At 32.0% G+C, this 21,218-nt stretch overlaps 1 protein-coding gene across 5 annotated transcripts in view; it reads right to left on the bottom strand.

The window, feature by feature from the left end:
• Positions 1-405: 405 nt before the first annotated feature.
• KRAS (KRAS proto-oncogene, GTPase) overlaps positions 406-21,218 on the bottom strand; it is a 36,246-nt gene continuing 15,433 nt past the window's right edge. For 3 of the 5 annotated variants that reach the window (XM_058558634.1, XM_058558631.1, XM_058558632.1), the window contains exons 3-6: positions 15,496-15,674; positions 13,867-14,026; positions 6,754-6,877; positions 2,476-2,538 (exon numbers count right to left, since the gene is read on the bottom strand). In XM_058558634.1, the coding sequence (XP_058414617.1) occupies positions 6,758-6,877; positions 13,867-14,026; positions 15,496-15,674 (459 nt within the window). In that variant the 3' untranslated portion in view covers positions 2,476-2,538; positions 6,754-6,757. Of the gene's footprint in view, positions 2,539-4,467; positions 4,469-6,753; positions 6,878-13,866; positions 14,027-15,495; positions 15,675-21,218 lie in introns of all 5 variants that reach the window. The other 2 variants (XM_058558635.1, XM_058558633.1) reach the window with 2 other exon arrangements.

Raw genomic sequence — 21,218 nt, 5'->3', positions numbered from 1 at the left:
AGACCACTCTAGAATGTAAGCACTACATAAGGATAGGGATTATGTCCCTTGTTTGGGGATACCACAATATCCCCAGTGCCCTGTGTAGTGCCTGGCATCTAGAAGGCACTCAAATATTTGTTGAATAAATGAATTCTGCTAAACAGCAAGCTTTATGAATTAAATTTTAAAGTATTTTTCATTATAAGATTTTAGTTATTAAAACAATGGAATGTATCACTGTTACCAGGGCTACTCCTAGTTGTAGATTACCTAAGGAATTCTTTCAGCACTATCTTTACTAAGTTCTCCTTCCACTGGATAGGGTTCTGTCTACTCATAGCAGGTATGAAATTCCCACCTAGTCATTAATGGACCAGGCAGCAAAGAGATGATGTTCAAAGGATCAAGATTAAATTGCTGAAAATTAGCTATTAGGTTAAATCCCATTATAGTATCTGTCAGATTATGTTGAGTCTGAGGAAATAAGATGTAGGGCATTCTGATTTGACTTGATGGGAAGCCTTCATGTAGATATCCAAAGCAGCAATAAATCTTGAGGTTAGGGGAATCAGAAGTATTAAAAGAAAAAGCTTCAAGTCATGGGGCATGTAGAAAGGGAGGCAGGCAAGATGACACTAATATGAGAGAGGACTCCTGAACCTGGAGAATGGATATTCAACAATAAACTTCACCTCTTGCACAATTTTGCCTGAGACTGGCAGTGAAGATGATAACACAGGTAAAAAGTTACAGACTGTGCTGAGATTGACAAATAGGTATATCCTTATGTAAACTGCATGTAAATCACATAGTTGTAATGCTAGATATAGCCTTTGAGATGACTTCTTTTAACATGAAGAAATGGATAGTAAGTGACTTGCCCAAAATCAGAGTTGTAAAAGACTAGAATCTAAGTCACCTTCCTCTTAGTCCAGTGATATTTTCACCTCAACATACCATCTCACTTGAAATATGTTAAAATAAGTAACATTTTAAATGCATTGAATCATTTTGTTAATATTAACTTATCTATTTTTAAGCATTAGATATTTTTAAATATGGACCAGACTTATAAAATGTTTATGAAATGTTACTTTAGCCAGTATTAAGAGAACTAGCCAATACTAGAGATTTTGAAACTTTTTCATTTCACTGCTTAAAAAAAATTAAAGTCTTGCCATTCCCCACCCCAAAATCTCATTTAAAATACTTTTTTTTTAACAAGTTCTGTTGTTTGTTTTTTTTTTTAAACAAAAGTCATGTTCCTGATCTGTCAGCAGGACCACCACACAGTGAGAATGCATCTTGCTGAGCTATCTAAACTCTCTCCTAGTCCCCATTTCTGACCAGCCAATGCATGACAACACTGGAAGACCACAAGGATGCAGTCCATACTGTGAAACTCTCAATGAAGCTCAAAGGTTCACACAGGCCTGGCCTTGCAACCTTGGTCTCTTTAACACCTACTAAGCTAACTGGCCAAAATAATCTTTAACCTCACTACCAGAATTAAAACTATTTTCAAAGACTGAAGTTCAAGAAAAGATTTAAAAGTTATGCTAAGAAAGAGCAATCTGACATAGGGAGACTATATTTAATTCCTATGAGAATTTTTTATACATGTTAAAATTTTTTCAATTATTACAAAAATTTAGTAGCATGTAAATATAGCTCCCAAAATGGCTGCTATAATCCTCATTACACACTGGGTATGCCTTAACAGGAAAAGCTATTCAGAGTATTATAGGAATTTATCTAATATGGAAAGTAAATGGCCTTTTAATATTTTCCATTGCCTTGCATTTTTTTCCATTTTTTCCCTTTTTATAGAAAAAATATAATATTTTTGGGAGCATGACCATGACAAGTAGCAGTGGAAAGAGGGAGAAAATCTTTGTGAACAGTGTAACTTTACATTCATTACGGGTGACTGAAACTATAGGACATGATCTCTACAAGATGAATCTACAGGAAGCCCATAAATTCGTGTTCCCTCAATGTTTCAGTAGAACCAAACAGGAAATCTCAACTGAAGTTATAATTAGTAATTAATCCATATATGTGACTAGATGAAACAGAGAACAGGGATGATTCAAAAGCTTCATTAATTTGTTTCACACCAAAGTTCACAATTGGTAAGAAAAATAGGAAGTAATCAACTGCATGCACCAAAAGCCCCAAGACAGAAATCTCAGGTATTCAGTTTCTTTTTCACAGGCATTGCTAGTTCAAAAACCAAAACTCAGGGAATACTGGCACTTAGAGGAAAGAAAGTTTCCACTGTCATTTTAAAATAAGCATTCAAGATAAAAGCTAACAGTTTGGATGGAGCAGAAAGAAAATTAGGTAATGCTAAAACAAATGCTAATAATTTAGTGTAATGTACAAAAATTACCACTTTTACTTAAGTATGCCTTAAGAAAAAAGTACAAATTGTATTTACATAATTATACACTTTGTCTTTGACTTCTTTTTCTTCTTTTTACCATCTTTGCTCATCTTTTCTTTATGTTTTCGAATTTCTCGAACTAATGTATAGAAGGCATCATCAACACCCTGAAATACAAAACAAGTATTAAATTGTGAATATATATGATGGTGTGAGGTATACAGATAACAGAAAGAATATATTACTAATGAAAACATTAATACTGAGACAGAATAAGAACACTTTATATTTCTATTTAGACAACTGAATATAAGACTTTTAGGATTCTTAAATGTCGTCTTCATAGATAATTTTTCAACATTATAAATAAAAACACTGATTTTCACAGAAGGCAATGAATATCAATGGCACAGAATCTTACATAAGCTTAACAAACGACCCCCAGAACTTAATTTGCTACTAGTTTTTCCCTTTTGGTACACCTCAGTCACCAAAATCCAAATGCATTTGTGTGTGTGTGTGTGTGTGTGTGTGTGTGTGTGTGTGTGTGAATATGTATTTATACTTAATTATTCCTGAGTTTCTAGACATTAGATGTAAGCCATGCAAGTATATACTATTTTCATAAATATTCACAGTAACGATATTTGAGCTCTGGTTCACTACTTATTTTAAATCCATTAGATCTAAGTAATTACCAAGAAGTAAACAGTATTTGAATATACTTTCAGTCTTCAAATAATATATATTAAGGCATTAGTTTCAATTCATATACTTATCATATAAGAAAGAAATTTAAAGTGATCCCAACACAAGACACACTACTTTTGAAAAATGTAGTGTCTCTGATTTGTGGAGAAATGAGCTAAATCATCTCAATGATGATGCAGTCTACCAATTTGGAGATTCTCTTTTATTACTGTTTTAGTTTCTGTTTAGTATATCAAGTATTCAAAAGCTTGCCACATAAAGCCAAATGCTGTATCTTCAAAGAAATTTCCATTTGGTCATTTTGGCCTACATCTATTTATGATCATAGCAAGGTATCTAAATTAGTAATGACTGAAAGTGACTTCAAGTCAGAATAATTTTCAACCTGGTAATTCATAACATGAAAAATGGCACACTGAAAGCTATAGCAGGACAGCAGATTTTAACCCTTCAGTACTTAAATTATATAGGATCCACACATAAGTCAATTCTTGCCATGTTCCCATTAAAAAGCAAATTAAATAAAAACGTAAAATAAAAAATTAAAGAAAAAATATCCTCTATGTAATATTTTAAAATCTGTTCCACTGAGTCCTAACTATTAAAAAAAAACCAGTTAACCTAATGATGTTTTCAAACCTCGACACTAGAGGGAGTCTTAGGAACAATTACCCAACAAAGTCTTATAAATCAAGCCACTTTAAGAACAATGACAACTGGGTTTTTACTCATTTAATCACCTCTGTTGAATATTCATATAAACATATTCATTAAGTTATATTATCTTGAAAATAATTTAAAATTTAAAAATTTAACAGTGATATGATTTTTCCTTTACTGCATTACTAAGATCTTCTACAATTAATATTTCAAAATAATAAAATTAATTCAGAGCATTTTCATTCAAGTTACATTTAACTAATTTTTACAACAAATCTAAAATTCAGAAAAACTATTACCAATATTGTTAAGGAAGTAAACACAGAGTGGGAATGAAAGACTTGCTCTCAAACATTTAAACAAATAGTTGTAGAATAAAAACCAGCATTACTGATTTGAATACAAGTGAAACAAGTCCCCAATAAAGCCCCAAACTGTACTCATTGATGTCCCCACTTTCTGATATCATTACTGATATGATGTAAACAATGCTTTTGTTTCACTCAAAGGAGAAAGGAAAAGTGATAAGACATAATTTCTCAGCAATACAGTCAAGTCTTTACAGATAAACCTTCATGCTAACCTTCTTAACAGAGATCGAAAAACTTCCAATAATATAATAAAGAATAATTATTTTATAGCTCACCAACCCTTGACTAATTTATAATCATAAACCCTTAGAATGGGATGGAATCTTAAAAGAGGATCTAATCCAACTTCCCTACCCTTCACAAATCACACATCCTTATGTAGTCTACCCCATTTCAACTGCTTTTATAATGAAGAAAAATGTCAATGGTACTAAAATGGTGAAGCAGATAAAATGAAAAACCATGATATAGAAATAGAGAAGACACATTCCTTTTTTTTCTTTTTTTTTTTTGTGAGGAGATCAGCCCTGTGCTAACATCTGCCAATCTTCCTCTTTTTTTGCTGAGGAAGACTGGCCCTGGGCTAACATCCGTGCCCATCTTCCTCCACTTTATGTGGGACGCCACCACAGCATGGCTTGGCAAGCAGTACGTCAGTGCACACCTAGGACTAAGAAAATCTAATTTGTATATATTTATCATTGTCAAATTAATTGTGTAAAATTATTTTTATTTAAAATTTTAAGTACTACCAAGTATAGTTTTTTCTTTATATGAATGCTATCCATGTCCAATGGAAAAAAAAAGGATTCCATTCATCATGCCCAACAATTATTCGACCTTCACACTACATAATCACTGAAAATATAGTTTGCACAAGTTGGAAATTTTACAATAGTACATGCTTTCACCTTTGTTTTAAATAAAAAAGGATAAAACTTATTTTATTCTAAATAGTTCTACTTTAAAAATCATCTAGTAGTAAGACAACAGGAGGAAAAAATTAAAAAACCATCACTTAAATCTAGTCATGGCTACTGTTATTTCAAAAGTTTAACTTTTCAAATTGCATTATAATGTTAAATTTACCACAACTTCTAAATTAAGATATTGCTTTGCACAATGACACTCGAAAAATACTGAGTTCATAAATCTCAATAAAAATTAATGCCAGTCATGCTTCGTTTCTTCTTCTGAGTTTAACAGATTAGTATGCCACATAATATCTTTTGGGACAGAGTCAACTATTCAGATGTATATTTTATACTTTTGGGGGATACATTAATTATTTCAGACCTTAAATTCACATAATAAAGAAAACCAACCTTTAGTTTAAGCACAATAAATGATATCCTACAATTTTATTTCATATTCTCACAGAACATTATATATTACAAACAATATGCATCAAAATCTTAAGCATTGGTATGAACTTTATGGCATCTATTGAGTGAAATATTTTCTGAGCAAGACCAAATTTACTATGGGTTAGTTTAGAAAGGAAACTGAGATATTCCACTCAATAAATCCAACCGGGCAGCTACTATGTGCCAGGAACCTCGTTAGGCCATGGGCATGCAAAAATTAAAAATTTATGATTCTGACTCTCTAAGATTCTACTGTATAGAAATCAGACATAAAAGAGGTTATTTCAATTTAACATGGTAAGTGTATAACAGTTAAGAATGGTATACTGGGAATGCACAGAAAGGGCATTATGCCCAGTCTAAGGGTTTAAAGAAAGATTCTTCAAGAACAGAGGACTGAAGAATCATGAAAGAGTGTTAGCTAATGAGTAAGACTAGGGGATAAGAATATTGGCATTCCAAACAAGAGCAACAAGACTCAAGGGAATGTAAGAAATTACATGGTGTTTATTTACATAAGGACAAAAAAGTTTCAGACAAGGAGTTTTTAGAAATAAGGCCAAAGGCTGGAGGTGTAGGAAGGTATTAAGAACCATATATAACATGCTATGAAACTTGAGATTTTATTCCAGAGGTGACAGGAAGTTAGTGACTGGATTTAAAGATAAGAGAATGACATTTCTTTTAAGTATCTCTCTCTGGTTGCACTGTGAATGAAGGTGGCAACAGGTAAACCAAAAAAGGGGTTCTAATAGTCCTAGCAAGAAATGATAGGGACCTGGACAAATGATGTGATACAAGAGTTAGAATGTAACATCATTGGAATTTGTGGTTAACTCCAAATGGGGGTGAAAAAGAGGGATGTAGGAGTCATCCCAAGACTCCCAGATTTCTCACTTCGGTAAAAAAGTGATGTTGATGCCACCAAGTTAGAGTACACAGGCAGAACAAGTATTTGCTTGTGGAATGTCCAAAAGAAAAAATACACAGTAAGAGTTGCCCTTTCCCACCTTCTAGGTCATTCAACCTCACTACTTTATGTGGTTTCTTATATGTTTTCTCTCTAGACCCCATGATGAATGTAGTCTATAGCCATCAAAACTGTCTCATTTGTAATTAATACCCATTAGATTAAAAATAAATGTACAAAATACAAGTTTATCTTTTAATACTTCAAATTAGAATCCCACACCTAAGTAGTTCTAAAGTGGTTGCTACTTTGTTACCTTTGAAAGACATCTGCTTTCTGCCAAAATTAATATGCTGAACTTACCAGATTACATTACAATGCATTTTTTAATTTTCACACAGCCAGGAGTCTTTTCTTCTTTGCTGATTTTTTTCAATCTGTATTGTTGGATCTCTCTCACCAATGTATAAAAAGCATCCTCCACTCTCTGCATTGTAAAACACAACTTCTTTAAAGTCTGTTTCATTGGTAATAGTAATTTACTGGGACAGCCATGTGCAAGAAGTTTGAAATTATGAGCTTTACTTGAGAATTTTTTTCAAAACAGACATCAGATTGTTTGAATAAAACTGGGGATGTAGTTTTAAAATATAGGCTTGAATCCTGGTTTGTTCTTTAAAGTCAGTTTTGTTTTGTAATGGAATTTTTTAAAAAAAAATTTTAATTAAGAATTAGGGGAGATTATGAAAAACCTAAGTACATGTATTAGTACCTGTGTATCAATTAATGCAATTTTAGTTTGCTAGTCATGAAATTAAAGCCTAAGCTGAAGTTTAAAATTATTTCTTTGACTTAAGGAAAACAAATGATTTATGTACCACTCATCCCCATTGCACTACCCCTCCAGTTCCTACCTGGTGTGGGGAATGAGAAGAAAAATGGTACAAAAGGGGTGTTTAACCCTTGTAAAAAAACAAACAAACAAACAAAAAGCATCTCAAAATAAAGTTGGATCAAGAGACTGGATGCTTGAGTTCTATCTTCAGTTACAACACTAACCAGTCAATTTCTAGGGTCCACAAGTGGAGCTGAGACTGGGACTTCTGTGGATGAATAATGACATTATTTAAATAAAAATGCTAAATGAAGGCTGTTTATCATAATAGGAAAACATCATGAATTGTTAAAATACAGAAAATAATAGCAATGCATTTTGTATCCTTATTACAAGTCTTAAAAATAATTTTTAGAATAGTACCGTATTATACTGGCTTCATACCTTCCATCTAATTTAAGTACTCTAAAGGGGCAAAAGGGACTTCTCCTGCTTAAGGCTATGGTAAGAATGCAATGACAATAAACAGAATCATACGTGTCCATATGGAGAGCAACAAAGTTTTTAATGTCTTCTCCAGTCCAGAAAATTAGGCACTAGCCAAAGGAGACACAGTGTTTAGTTAACTGTACTGCTAGTTTGTCTAGAAAAACATACCATCAAAGTAGAAGCTGACCTCTAAAAGAGAAATGCACACAAATATTAATCTATATGTAGTGCAGATTAACTTAAAAGATGTAATATTTGTGTTATTCTTATAAAAGAAAGACTTCAGTGTTTAGGAAAGCTGGTATATTTTATTGCACATTTAATTTTAAGCTTAACCTGTTCTTTTAATTTTAAGAATGAATTACTCACAATGAGGACTGGCATATTTTAACTTTCTGGGATTGGTAACATCAGTCTTTCTATGAACCAAATGTGGCAAAATGGACCCAGCACCTAAAAAGCTAATATATATCAAAAGTATGATTTATAGTTTTAAATTCAATCAGGCACAGAGAATTGGCCATTTACTGCTAAGACATAATTTTTGCATGCACAAGTCACTGCACATCCATTGTCTATAACAGTTAAGAAAAAAAAAGGCACCTCAATTCTTTAGGGTATATTCATTTTTATAAATCTGAAGACTATATTAAGAATTGCTTCAGTAGAGTTCAGTAATTTACCTTTAAAGTAAAATTTTAATTTAAAATTCATAAAATTAAGTTTCAGTTAAGAAGTAGGCATTTAAATAACATGTTGATTATATATTAAAATGTACATCTCAAGTTATACCACCCAGTGATATATTTCTATTTAGCTATCTAATACAAAAATCATTATAGCCCAAGAAAATTTTGTATCTTATTTTTAATGGAATCAATTTAATCAACTAGCTAACTAAGCCAACTACAAAGTAAAAATTTCCAACCATTTTCTGAAATCATTAAATATGTTGGTACTTTAAATTAGATAGCCACTTGTACCTGTATATAAAATTTTTAATATTTTATATTTATCATTAATTCTCAAGAAGAGAGGGTTTATTTCTACTCATAAGTCCTTGAAAAAAATTATATATTAGATTCTCACTATTAAATAAGATAATTTAAGGCATTAAAATGACTCTTTTTTAAAGCATGTAAAATGCAGAGCATGAGCTGGCACTTAAGAGATCTTTACAAATGATTCTCTTCCAATTTGAAAATCAATTCAAGAAATTAAAATGTATATATATATAAATAAATGAAACAAACCAGGTAAAAGCTCATATTTTTTAAGAATGTAAACTTTTATTCCTGTTTAAAAAAAAAGTTACAAGGTCAACGTAGAAGTACTAAAACATGCTATGAGGGGGGAAAAACAGGGTTTTGGTCCTCTACTAATTTAGCAGAAGCAAATTTTGATTGTGACTTATTTCTAAAATCAGTTTGAACATGTCTACTTTTTAATTGTGCACATTCCCATCACCAATACCAGAATATATGATTTTTGTTTCCAGCAATGCAGAGAGAGAATTGGAAGCCAATAGTTTAAAAGAAGAGATTACTACCCACCACCAAGAATCAGTATTAGGACCTCAGTGGCTAAGGTAATTAACAACACTGAGAAATAGTTATTCCAGAGTGACTTTTTTCATTTCTTATATTTACTAGTAGGAAATTTAAATTAGATTTTAAAGTCAGTTATTTACCATATTTTCTCAGACTTAAATTACTTATTTCTTGATAATATCCTTTGCAGTTATAGTGACATCAAGAGAACATTATTTATCCTTGTGTACACCTTAAACCACTGGCACAGAACACTGGTTTCATATTCCAAAATTTGTAGTAACTTTTAAAGATAAAGTTTAGCCAAAACAGATGTTTAATACCTACTGTGGCTAGTTGCTAAGCTCTTAACTGGCACTCAATTTATTCTTGAGAATATGGCTTGTTGCCACATGTACTCATTTTCAAATGTCACTTATTAAACTTTAAGAACAATTTTGAAAATGTTTATGTAGGAACAAAAGTGTACAAGTTTATATATGTAAATTTTTTTAAATCAAGAGATTTGACTATTTTCAGCTCTCTTATTATCTGAAAACATACTTGTGATACTATGAAAATAGAGCACGCCATACTGGAGAAAGAACTGTTAACAAATAGCATCATTCTATATCCTGGTGCCTATAATGCTTTCAATAAGCGATTTAATTTTAAACAAGTATTTGTTACTGTTGAATGGCTTATTATCAGCAAAAATTTTTGCAAACTCTTTCAAGTAAACAGATGCAAGAATACTAGCCTTCTTAGGGGAGAGGAATGGGAGGGAATAAGATGTATTCTAAAAGGCAACTTTGCATTGCTGAATTTCTCAAGAAACCTTGCAAAATTATAGCCTATCTCAGGTACTACTGAAATGCAGCAATAACACTACTTGGTAGGCTACGGGTGGTGTACAGCAGGTGCTCAGTAACTGTTCTATTTTTAACTCATAAAAAGCTCCAGTTCAAAATATTGATCTCATGTACACAAACTCAACTACTATTAAACAGAGAAATATGGCACATAAGGAGGTTTTTTTGTTTGGTTTGCTTTGTTAAAACAATTTTATCAGGAGCTTTCTTTAATGGAGGTCTTCTAACAACTAATTTTAAGTATGTAGAAATTAACAACAAAAAACAGGAAATTAATCAGTTAACATTTTTAAGTTCGTAAAACTAATTTTCACATTATGCTCAAATTGAGATCTCCACAAAGCAAAAAAGCCGAATCAGGAGTAGCAGAGAACTCTGCTTTTGTCATCCACTTCACTGAACCCTCCCCATTTCTGATTTTAGCAGACTCGTAAACACATAGCTGATTACCATGGTGTCAATGCTTTGGTTTCAACTGCCAGACACTGCCCAAAGAAGCCAGAAAAATCTGTCAATTACTAACTGCCCAGATAAATGTGAACTAGGTAGCAGTCTTTAACTACTAAGAACATGGAGACCACATACCGCATACTAGAAGAAAATAAAAACTACTTTGGCCTTTCAGATATGGACTAAAATAATTGTAAAGAAATATAATTCATTATATTCTAGTTATATAATGGGCTTTTTAAAATTACAAAGTTGGTAAAGTACATATTTTGCAACCTAGTCTTAAAAAGAGCTATTTCTCTTTTACAGAATAAACTGTACTTTAAAATTACGAATGTTAGCCTGTAAAATTTAAGTTAAAAGTCTGACCTAACTTCTAGTATCTAATCTAACAATACAGTTCCCCAGAGAATCGGGGATCAGCACGCTACAACCCGCAGGCCAAATGTAGCCACAGCCTATTTTTTGTACTGCCCACAAGCTAAGAATGATTTTTGCATTTTTAAAGGGTTATAAGAAAAAAAAATGCAACAGATAACCGCTTGTGGCCCACAAAGCCTAAAATATTTATTATCTGGCTCTTTACAGAAAAGGTTTGCCAACCCCTGACTTATATGTATAAGAAGTTCTAAATGAATGTCCTGTTCCTACTAACTTGAATATAATTCTTTTTGGTGTTTATGTTTTAGGTTCATGCTAAAGACCAAAACTTAAGGCATGAACAAGTAGCTGCCAATAAATACAACAAGGATATGCATATTTATTTTGTTCAAATAGTAAATAAATAATAGCAGATGAAGTAACAAATAAAATACTCTGTAGAAAATAGGGCTTCAAATTTTCACAAAAACTGGAGATGTAAAATTTATAAAAATTTACGTATTTCATCGTATAATCTCCAATTACTTGGAACAGCTCTTCGAAGTCTTCCAAAAGCATGCAAATATCAAATTAATTTCAAAAGAGGAAGATGAATAAACTGTTGAAAGGCAAATCAACAAGTCCATGTAATAAAAAGAAATTAAAGATCAGAAACTAAATATCTAAATTATACTTTAGCAACATAAATTACAGAAAGATATCAATAAAACAAAATATAAGAAAAGCTGAGTGCTAGGTTAAGAAATAAAGTACAAGTATTCCTTTATATCACTCTATATTTTAATTAAATGATCCACAAAAATGTCTACAGAACAAATTTAAGTTAATCCACTACCATATCATACGAACTACATACACCTTCCCCAACCCACCCCCAAAAAAAACCCAGTATAAAACCTAAAAATCTATTTTAAAAGGAAACCAGGTAGTTTAATGATTAATTATAAATACTGTGGTATATTAAAGCATATTAAGAATCAACTAGTACTTTTGAGGTAGTAACCATACAAAAAAAAAGAAAGAAGACAGCTATTTTAGGATCTTAGCACATGAGAAGTGAAAGGCAACATAGTAGGAGTAACAAGAAGACTCCCTTTTTCTGTCCTCTATTGCCTTTCTACTCCAAATGCGGTCCATGTACCAAAATCAGCCATCACCTGAGAGCCTGTTAGAAATGCAGAATCACAGGTCCCAACCCAGACCCATTGAACTAGAATCTGAGTTTGAATAAGCTCAGTTGATTCATAGGCATATTAAAGCATGAGAAGCACTACTCTACCTGCAACCCTCTATAACATGAGGCAAGTCTCTCCCGTTTTTTCTTTTCTTTGTAAAATGTAAACTAAAATGTTCACTAGTCTAAAAAGTAGCTTTTAAAAGTTACAAATAATGCAAGTTAATAAAATGTTAATGGTATATAACCTAGGTAGTAGGTTTTCAAATGTTTTCAATAAAATTCCTTTAATTTTATATTTAAAAATTTTTCATAAGAAAATGTTGGGACAAAAAGTTATAATCATGTTTTCTAAGTACCTACTCTCTACGGAAACCAAGGAGTCTGGTCAGAGAAGGCATGTAAAAAGATGATGAAAACCAAACCTCTTCCCCAGTCTTTGGGACCTGCGAATGGATCTGAATGAGATCTTAATTCCTCTAAAGTAAAGTGAAGTGATGTATACCAAATCTTTAACCTATAAATCAGATTTTAGAATGAGATATCTGTCCTATGGTCAAACTACAGAAATGCAGCTTTTAATCCAAAAACAAAGACTTAAAATAGAATTCATTGTTTTTTTCACTGTGTACCAAATTTGTACAACTAGGAAGAGGAAAATATGATCTTCCACTAGGGATATAGACATATATACTAGCTGAATGATTTTGCTTTTAAATTTTTACCCCTTTACAAAACTTAATGAAAGTTCTAGAATGTCTGTTTTTATAAGTTTAACCACGTAATAAGTTGTTCATCAATTTTCTTAACTCCTAGCATTACAGAAGTTAAATTCCACAATATTGGTTTTCTGGGCTCACAGGTACATGTAACCAGACAAAGCCCAAAACAGACGTTCATCTTGTATGGAACATAAACTGATCAATTTCTTAATATATGAAAATTGTATTCAATCATATCCTTATATATTCGTTTCTAGGATTTTTTTCTATATTTTAAACTCTTATTTCATACAAATAGGTCAAATAATATCAACTGAAATTATTTTATTTTACCTAGAGAAAAAGTTAATTTTAAAATGAAAATAATTTTTTAAACAAAATTCAAGGTCAATCTGGCATTAATTTTTGTCAGAACAACAGAATAAATGAATAATTGAGAATTTCTATTTACTTTCTAAAGATTCTCTTGTTTTAATGAAAACTTTCTCCAAAAATAAATATATCCTAAAAAAATTCTACCAAAGTAAAATCCTTCAAATACAATTTAATCTAGAAACATATGACATAATGATCTTAAAAGCACTTCTAAAATAGGAAACTCAAATTTGTTCTCCTGTTCTTTGACTTCATAAACATAACAGTAAAAAAAAATTCCCACATTTCTTGAATCCTGAATGTAAGATGTGCTGAGCGGAAGAGAAATGTTCAATGTGGAAAGAAATCAAAGCCAAAAATAATACCATGGACACTGGATTAAGAAGCGCTGCCCTCTCATACCCTCAAGAGAACATTTACCAAATAAATATTGTTTTATTTCCTGTTTTAGTATAATGGAAAGAAAAATTGATAAATTACATTAAATGATGTAACAGTTATGCTATCAGCTATGTACATCTATTAATGTTCTTGCCCTCCTGCTCCCAAAATGACATTATTAGAATATACATTAGTAAATTAAGGATTAAAATCACTTGATATAGTTTGCAGAGAACAGTTTTGTATTTATTACAATTTTAATTCTTACCTGTCTTGTCTTTGCTGATGTTTCAATAAAAGGAATTCCATAACTTCTTGCTAAGTCCTGAGCCTGTTTTGTGTCTACTGTTCTAGAAGGCAAATCACATTTATTTCCTACTAGGACCATAGGTACATCTTCAGAGTCTTTAACTCTTTTTATTTGTTCTCTGGGGAGGAAAAAAAAAATTACAGCAGAGACATTAGTAACAAAAATCTTTCAAAAACTGTCCACAACTTTGTCTCATAAAATATGGCTGAAAGAAGACTTTCAATTAATTCCTAGCTCCCACCACACCCAATTTTCCTTGCTTCTCCTTCTGGTTATTTTTTTTCCTTCATCTTAAACAGAGAACTTCTATGTCTCTTAAAAGATCAAATACCTAGAAATATAGTAAAACTATAATCTAGTAGGTTCATATGCAGGTAGGTCACAATGATAAAACAAAAAATATTGAAAAATTCTAGGCCAAAAAAGTACTATGCCTAATTTTTAAAATTATAATCTTAGAAACATATACTATATGTTGTTAAATGTATATGTATAGAATTAAAAGTTTTTATACAAACACAAATTAAAAATTAACATAATTTTTACATTCCTTTCTCAAAAAAAGATTTTTATTTGTATGTGGACAACACTGATGTTACTACACTGTTTATTCTATAAAAGTCCTTCTATGTTATTTTTCAATATAAGATGTGCATAAACTCTAAATATGGGGCAAAATTCTATCGCTTCACAATTTTAGGTGAATTTCAAAGATGCAGCATGGAATAAGGAGCAAGTAGACAACAGAGTCAGAATTGGTTCAATTTCCCAGTTACTCTACTTGTTAGCTGAGTAAACTTGGATACGTTAACATATTTACAGCTGTTTACTATTCTACAAAAATATTATCACCCACCCAAATTTCTTTTTCTCTATTACTAGACCACAGAGAAAACATGCTTAATAAATGCTACGTAAGTAAAATGTTAAACCTCTTAAACTAGGCTAACTCACTGTTGTATGAGATGGCTGATAAATGAGATATTTGCTTAATATCCAGTTTTATGAAAATTGTAAACCCTCAATGAAACAGAATATAAACTACACTTAATCTAAAAATGATTATTTTAATAAAAGTAGTCAGTTTTATGCAGATTTTTCAGATTCTTTAAAACTTTAAAATTCTTTAAAGACTTCAATCTTTTACAACTTCAGAGTTGTGTTTTTTTCTTAAATACCTAAGGCCAATGTTTATCCAATTCCAAGAAATTCTACACTAAATATCCTTGATTATTTTTAAGGCTATTCGAGTGGTACCATCTCAATTACCTTTTCATATTTTTATTGATGGTTTTCATTTTTATGATGGATCTAGCTTAAAACCTTGTTTCTCTAGTGTACAGTGGTTAAGAGCACAGGTTTTGGAGTCAAACAGGCTATGTTTCAATCCCAGCACTACAACTACCTACGCAATCTGGAACAAGCTACTCAAGAACTTCATTTGTAAAATGGAGGTATCATCTACCTCATAAAAATTATTTTAAAATTTAAATTAGTTAACTTATGCACAGTGGTTAGCAAAGACTCAATAAATGGAAGATATAATTACTCCTCAATGTCAATTTATTATATTCAGTTTAAACCCACCTATAATGGTGAATATCTTCAAATGATTTAGTATTATTTATGGCAAATACACAAAGAAAGCCCTCCCCAGTCCTCATGTACTGGTCCCTCATTGCACTGTACTCCTCTTGACCTGCTGTGTCGAGAATATCCAAGAGACAGGTTTCTCCATCAATTACTACTTGTTTCCTGTAGGAATCCTGAGAAGGGAGAAACACAGTCTGGATTATTATGGTGCACCTTTTACTTTTAAAAAGGTGTTTGACACAACTCAATAACAAAAAAACAAACCACGCCATTCAAAACTGGGCATAGGACTTGAATAGATATTTCTCCAAAGAAGATATACAAATGGCCAATAAGCACATGAAAGATGCTCAACATCAATAGGGAAATGCAAATCAAAACCACAATCAACTACCACTTCACACCCATTAGGATGGCTATTTAAAAAAAAAGAAAGAAAAAGAAAATAAGTGTTAGTGAGGACATGGAGAAACTAGAACCTTTGTACACTGCTGGTAGGAATGTAAAATTGTGCGGCCACTGTGGAAAAGTTTGGCAGTTCCTCAAAAAGTTACACATAGAATTACCATATGGTCCAGCAATTCCATTCCTAGGTATATAACCAAAAGAACGGAAAGCAGGGACTCAAACAGATTCTCGTATGCCGATGTTCATAGCAGTATTATTTGTAATAGTCAAAATCTAGAAACAACCCAAGTGTTTATTAACAGATGAATGGATAAGCAAAATGTGGTGTGTGTGTACACACATACACACGCACACACACAGTGGAATATTATTTAGCCATAAAAAGAATGAAATTTGGATACATGCTACAACATGGATGAACCTTGAAAACATGCTAAATGAAATAAGCTAGACACAAAAGGACAAATATTCTATGATTCCACTTATACGAGATACCTAGAATAGGTCAGAGAGACTAAAAGTAACATAGAGGCTACCTGGGGCTGGAGGAGAGGGGGCTGGAGAGTTATTGCTTAATGGGCACAAAATTTCAGTTTGAGATAATGAAAAAGTTCTGGAAACAGATAGAGCTAATGGTTGCCCAATATTGTGAATTTACTTAATGCCACTGAAATGTACACTTAAAAATGGCTGCAATGACAAATTTTATGTATATCTTACCACAATAAAAAAAAAAAGTTTTAAAAAAAGTGTTTTACAGAGATTTGACAATGCAAGTATACATGTTGGTAACAAAAAGACCCAAATTCTCTACAAAAGAAAATAATTATTACAAAAACGGAATAGCTCTTCCAACTGTATTACTCAGGATGATTTAGATGGCAAGAAAAATCAATCAATTTACAAATAAAATAATTGTCATGCATCTATTTTACCTATAGCCAAGAGAATATACAAGAGAATGGTCAATACTGATGATTTTAATGCACTTATCCATTTCTGAAGTCCTGGGAACAATATCTAACAGCCCAGAGGGATACTATAATGCTAAAGAGAATGATTGTTTTATCTGCAAATTCTGTGGGGCCTCTATTGAAAAGAAAAGGAGGGTGGGGAGGGAGGAAGAAAGAGATGGATATCTTAAAGAGCCTATGCAACTCTAAGACTGAGTAAAGGAAAGGGGGTGGGTAACACTAACAGAATCTTGAAATGAAAATCTGATTTTCCTCTGCCTTTTGACTAATACTTAACGCCTAAAAGATTTCACACACACTCGACCAGAAAATAAGGCCTCAAAAAATAAGGAAAAGGGATGGTGCAATGTGAAGTCATGGACTAAGAGGCAGAGCTGATAAAGCATATAAAGGATAAACCTAAGGACACTGTTTCTTATTGTTCTATATGTGAGCTGTAGTACTAAAGTGCCCGTACTTCACGAATTACTTTATAGACCATTCTTACATTAAAAAGATAAATGGCGGGGCCAGCCCAGTGGCATAGTGGTTAAGTTCGCACACTCCGCTTTGACGGCCCGGGGTTCACAGGTTTGAATCCCAGGTGTGGACCTATGCACCGCTCATCAAACCATGCTGTGGCGGCGTCCCACATACAAAATAGAGGAAGATGGGCACAAATGTTAGCCCAGGGCCACTCTTCCTCAGCAAAAAGAGGAAGATTGGCAATAGATGTTAGCTAAGGGCCAATCTTCCTCACCAAAAAAATAAATAAATAAAAATTAAAAAAAGATGAATCATCATTAAAAATCATGGTTTTGGTAAAATGTTCGAAAAATGTTTACAGTGCAAGGAGAACACAAAGATACATATGTAGCATGATCCCATTAAAATATATGTACATATCTGTATAAATGTATCTACAAATATTAAAGAACTGTTGGTATATACATCAAAATGTTAACAAAGGCTGTCTTGGATAGAGATAATTTAAGAAATAATTTATCTCTTGCTTATCTTTTTTTTTGTACTAGATGCTATGTTATATGTATTTCTTTCTTTGGCTTCTAATTTTAAAAAGTGTGAAAGACTAACATATTAGACTATGATCTCGTGCTTATCTTTTAAAGTAAACTGTACTTTCCAAATTGTCTATAATAAAAATCAATTATCTCACCAGTCAGAAAAAAAGGACAGACATTTATTTATTTTCTAAACAAGAAGCTTTTTACTAAAGATTTGAACATTTGGTTGACATTTTATTTTAGCCTATTCCCTTAATTAACTACTTGAAAGAACTCCTGTTATGTTATAAATTGAAAACCAGTGTTTTTGAAGTATAATGAAAGAGCAGGAATTGAGGGCAAAGTACAGCGTCTCAGAGTCATCCGTTCATTATCTAGGTGTGGCTACAGACCAAAGACTTTTCCTTACCTATTGCTGTCACCTCACATTCTTCACTTACCAATACTAACTTAAGTTAACCTTATAGTTGATAGTTTCCTTAGTCTTGAAATCTAAAATTTTCTATCAACAATAAAATTAAAGACTACAGTTTCTGGAGCCACACAAGTCTATACCCAAGGCATGGCTGGGGATTACTTACCATCTGCCCACATACAATGCCTCCAAGATGTACCTCAACAAAGTCCTATATACAAAATTTTCAAACACTTTATGTTTCAAAAGTACACAACATGGAATATTAGTAGTTTCTGCATGTATTTCATAACATGCTCCCATGATGAATACTCCATCAAAGGGACTGAGAAACTGGGAAAACAGTCCCTATTCACCCATATATTTCATTCCTATTATCTCTTCCCTTCTAAACCCTAAAAGTATTGACAGCAAAGTTCTGAGTCACATTCAGTTATTGAAAAAAGTTATCTACAACCTACTTATATAAACAATAAGTAGAATCTGCCAATCAGAAATAATAGGTTTAGGTTACAAATTCAGTATTTCCAAAGTTAATTTTAACTAGAGTCATCCTTAGAAATGTAATTAGTTACTGAGCTATATAAAAAGGCAGCGCAACTTGGTAAAAACAAAGTATTAAATGGTGAAGTGTGATGTGAAAAGAACTGACAGGTTTGATGACAAAACAGAAAGCAAGCACAACAAAAATGATACATAAATACTCAAGATTTTGTTCCAGCTTCAGGTTAGCCATAAGAAAAGAAGTATATGGAGGCAGAAAAAATTTATGCATCAACATAGAATCTTTCCCAAGATGAGAGTCTAAATAAGGGTTCAGCAAACTACTGCCCACAGGCCAAATCCTGCCCACCTGTTTTTGTATGGCCCATGAGCTAAGAATAGTTTTTACAGTTTTTAAATGGCTGTTTAAAAAAACAACAAAGAGGATATGACAAAGACCCATGTGGCCCTTTACTGAAAAGTCTGCCAACCCCTGCTCTAAGCTAATAAAATACCTTTTCACAAATCTGAAGTATTCTCAACACATATTATTTATTCCTTTTATACTAAAAAAAAATACTTAAAAAAAAATCACCACTCTGAGAAAGCACAGGTTATCAAAGCCCAACCAGTTTAAAAACACACAGATTCTACAATGAAACTAGTTAAGGATGGAGGGAGAAAAGTCAAAACTTTATATTTTTAATTAGTATTATTTCCATTCTTTCAAATACAATAATCTTTTAGATCAGATACATAGGTTACTAACATCCTTTGGAACCTAGGATAAGATAAAGCCACTTAAACTAGCTTAACATAATAAAATATTAAATGAAGGAAAGTTATTCCACGTGTTTCCCCTCACTCCAGCTAAAGTACTATTTTTTATTTACTAAAGTAGTAAAAAACTTTTCTAAATGAAATACACCATGCTGGCAAAAGTTAACTGTAGATAGCACTCAAATATTTCTGGTGATACAATAAATAGGCACAATCCTTTTGGAAAGCATTCAGTATTTATCAAGAGCCATACAGATGTTCATAGCCTTTGACACAGTACTGTCACTTCTGGTAAACAATGCTAAGGAAATATGGTTTGTTTATTTTTTAAAAACGATAGTTACAATAGAGATATACTTAACATGGCATCCTAAAACGTCTTACAAAGAAAAATTACACAGGCATTTAATACTGACCCACAATCTTATGCCATTTATCTATCTTCAAAATATACTCCAAATTTCCAAGCACCCACCACCACCACCACCATCACCCTAATCTACGATAGCTGTTTTGTCTCCTGCAATTGCTTCCTAGCAGGGATCCCTGTTGTTACTATTACGATATATTCTCCACATAGCAGCTAGTGATCATTTTTAAATGTAGATTAGATCATGTCACTGGCTTGCTTCAAGTCCTCTAACAGCATCCCTTCATTCTTAAAAATAAAATTCAAAGGACTTATCCCTCTCCTTCCTCAGCACCTCTGTGTTTCCTTCATAGCACGTATTATAATTTGTAACTATGTATTTATTTGCGTAATGTTTAAGTTTATATCCCCTACTAGGCTTTAAACCCCATGATGGCTGGGCTCACATCTGTTTTGCTCACCACTATACACCCTGTGCGTGACAGTCGTGAACACAATAGGTAATCAATACTGTCTGCTGAATAAATGAATGAATCCATTCAATGTAAATACACGCAGACACTATGAAACAGTCTTACAAAAATAAGCTCAAGTTTAAAATACTGTAAATTCTATTAAAATACAGTTGTAAATTTAAAAATTATCATATCTTAAGAATATTTTAATAAATGTTGTATTCAAGAAAGTTTTATATAATATTACACCTTTAATGTAAAAATATAAACAAAACAATACATACAGAGATTTAAAAATATTTGTGGGAGGGAAGAGAATAAGACTGCAGAGAAGAACACAGGGACCTTCAACTGTATTAAGTTTTATATCTTGAAAAAGAAAAAGGATCTAAGCCAAACATGGCAGAATTTAAAGATATGAAAAAGCTGGTTGGTGCATACATGATGTTCATTACATTAGTTTTCCATAAAGCATTAAGAGTGTACTCATGTCATCTATATTTTTATTTTTCTATAAATTTCTGTCAGTTTGTTAGCCTAAAAATCCTTATTGTTTTAATATCCATTTCTTTGAAGATTAATAATGTTAAATAGTTTTGTTTTCATATTTTCATATTTATTCCTATCACCTGTGCCCTGTGACCATTTGGCATTTTCATCTTTCTGCGCTGACTTGTATAATTTTTTTAAAAAGTGTTTTCCAGTTTATTAACAAGCCTTAAAATTTAAGTGCTGTTTTATGTAAAGAAACTTATCTGTAGATCCAGTAGATCCATTAAAGGAATTTAAAAGACTAAATCATTCAAGATGAGACAAACTCATTGACCA

Source organism: Diceros bicornis, chromosome 17 (genome assembly GCF_020826845.1).
Source record: "Diceros bicornis minor isolate mBicDic1 chromosome 17, mDicBic1.mat.cur, whole genome shotgun sequence".
NCBI classification, from domain to species: Eukaryota; Metazoa; Chordata; class Mammalia; order Perissodactyla; family Rhinocerotidae; genus Diceros; species Diceros bicornis.
Note: the sequence above shows the minus strand (reverse complement) of the source record. Positions and strands in the feature narration are given on the sequence as shown.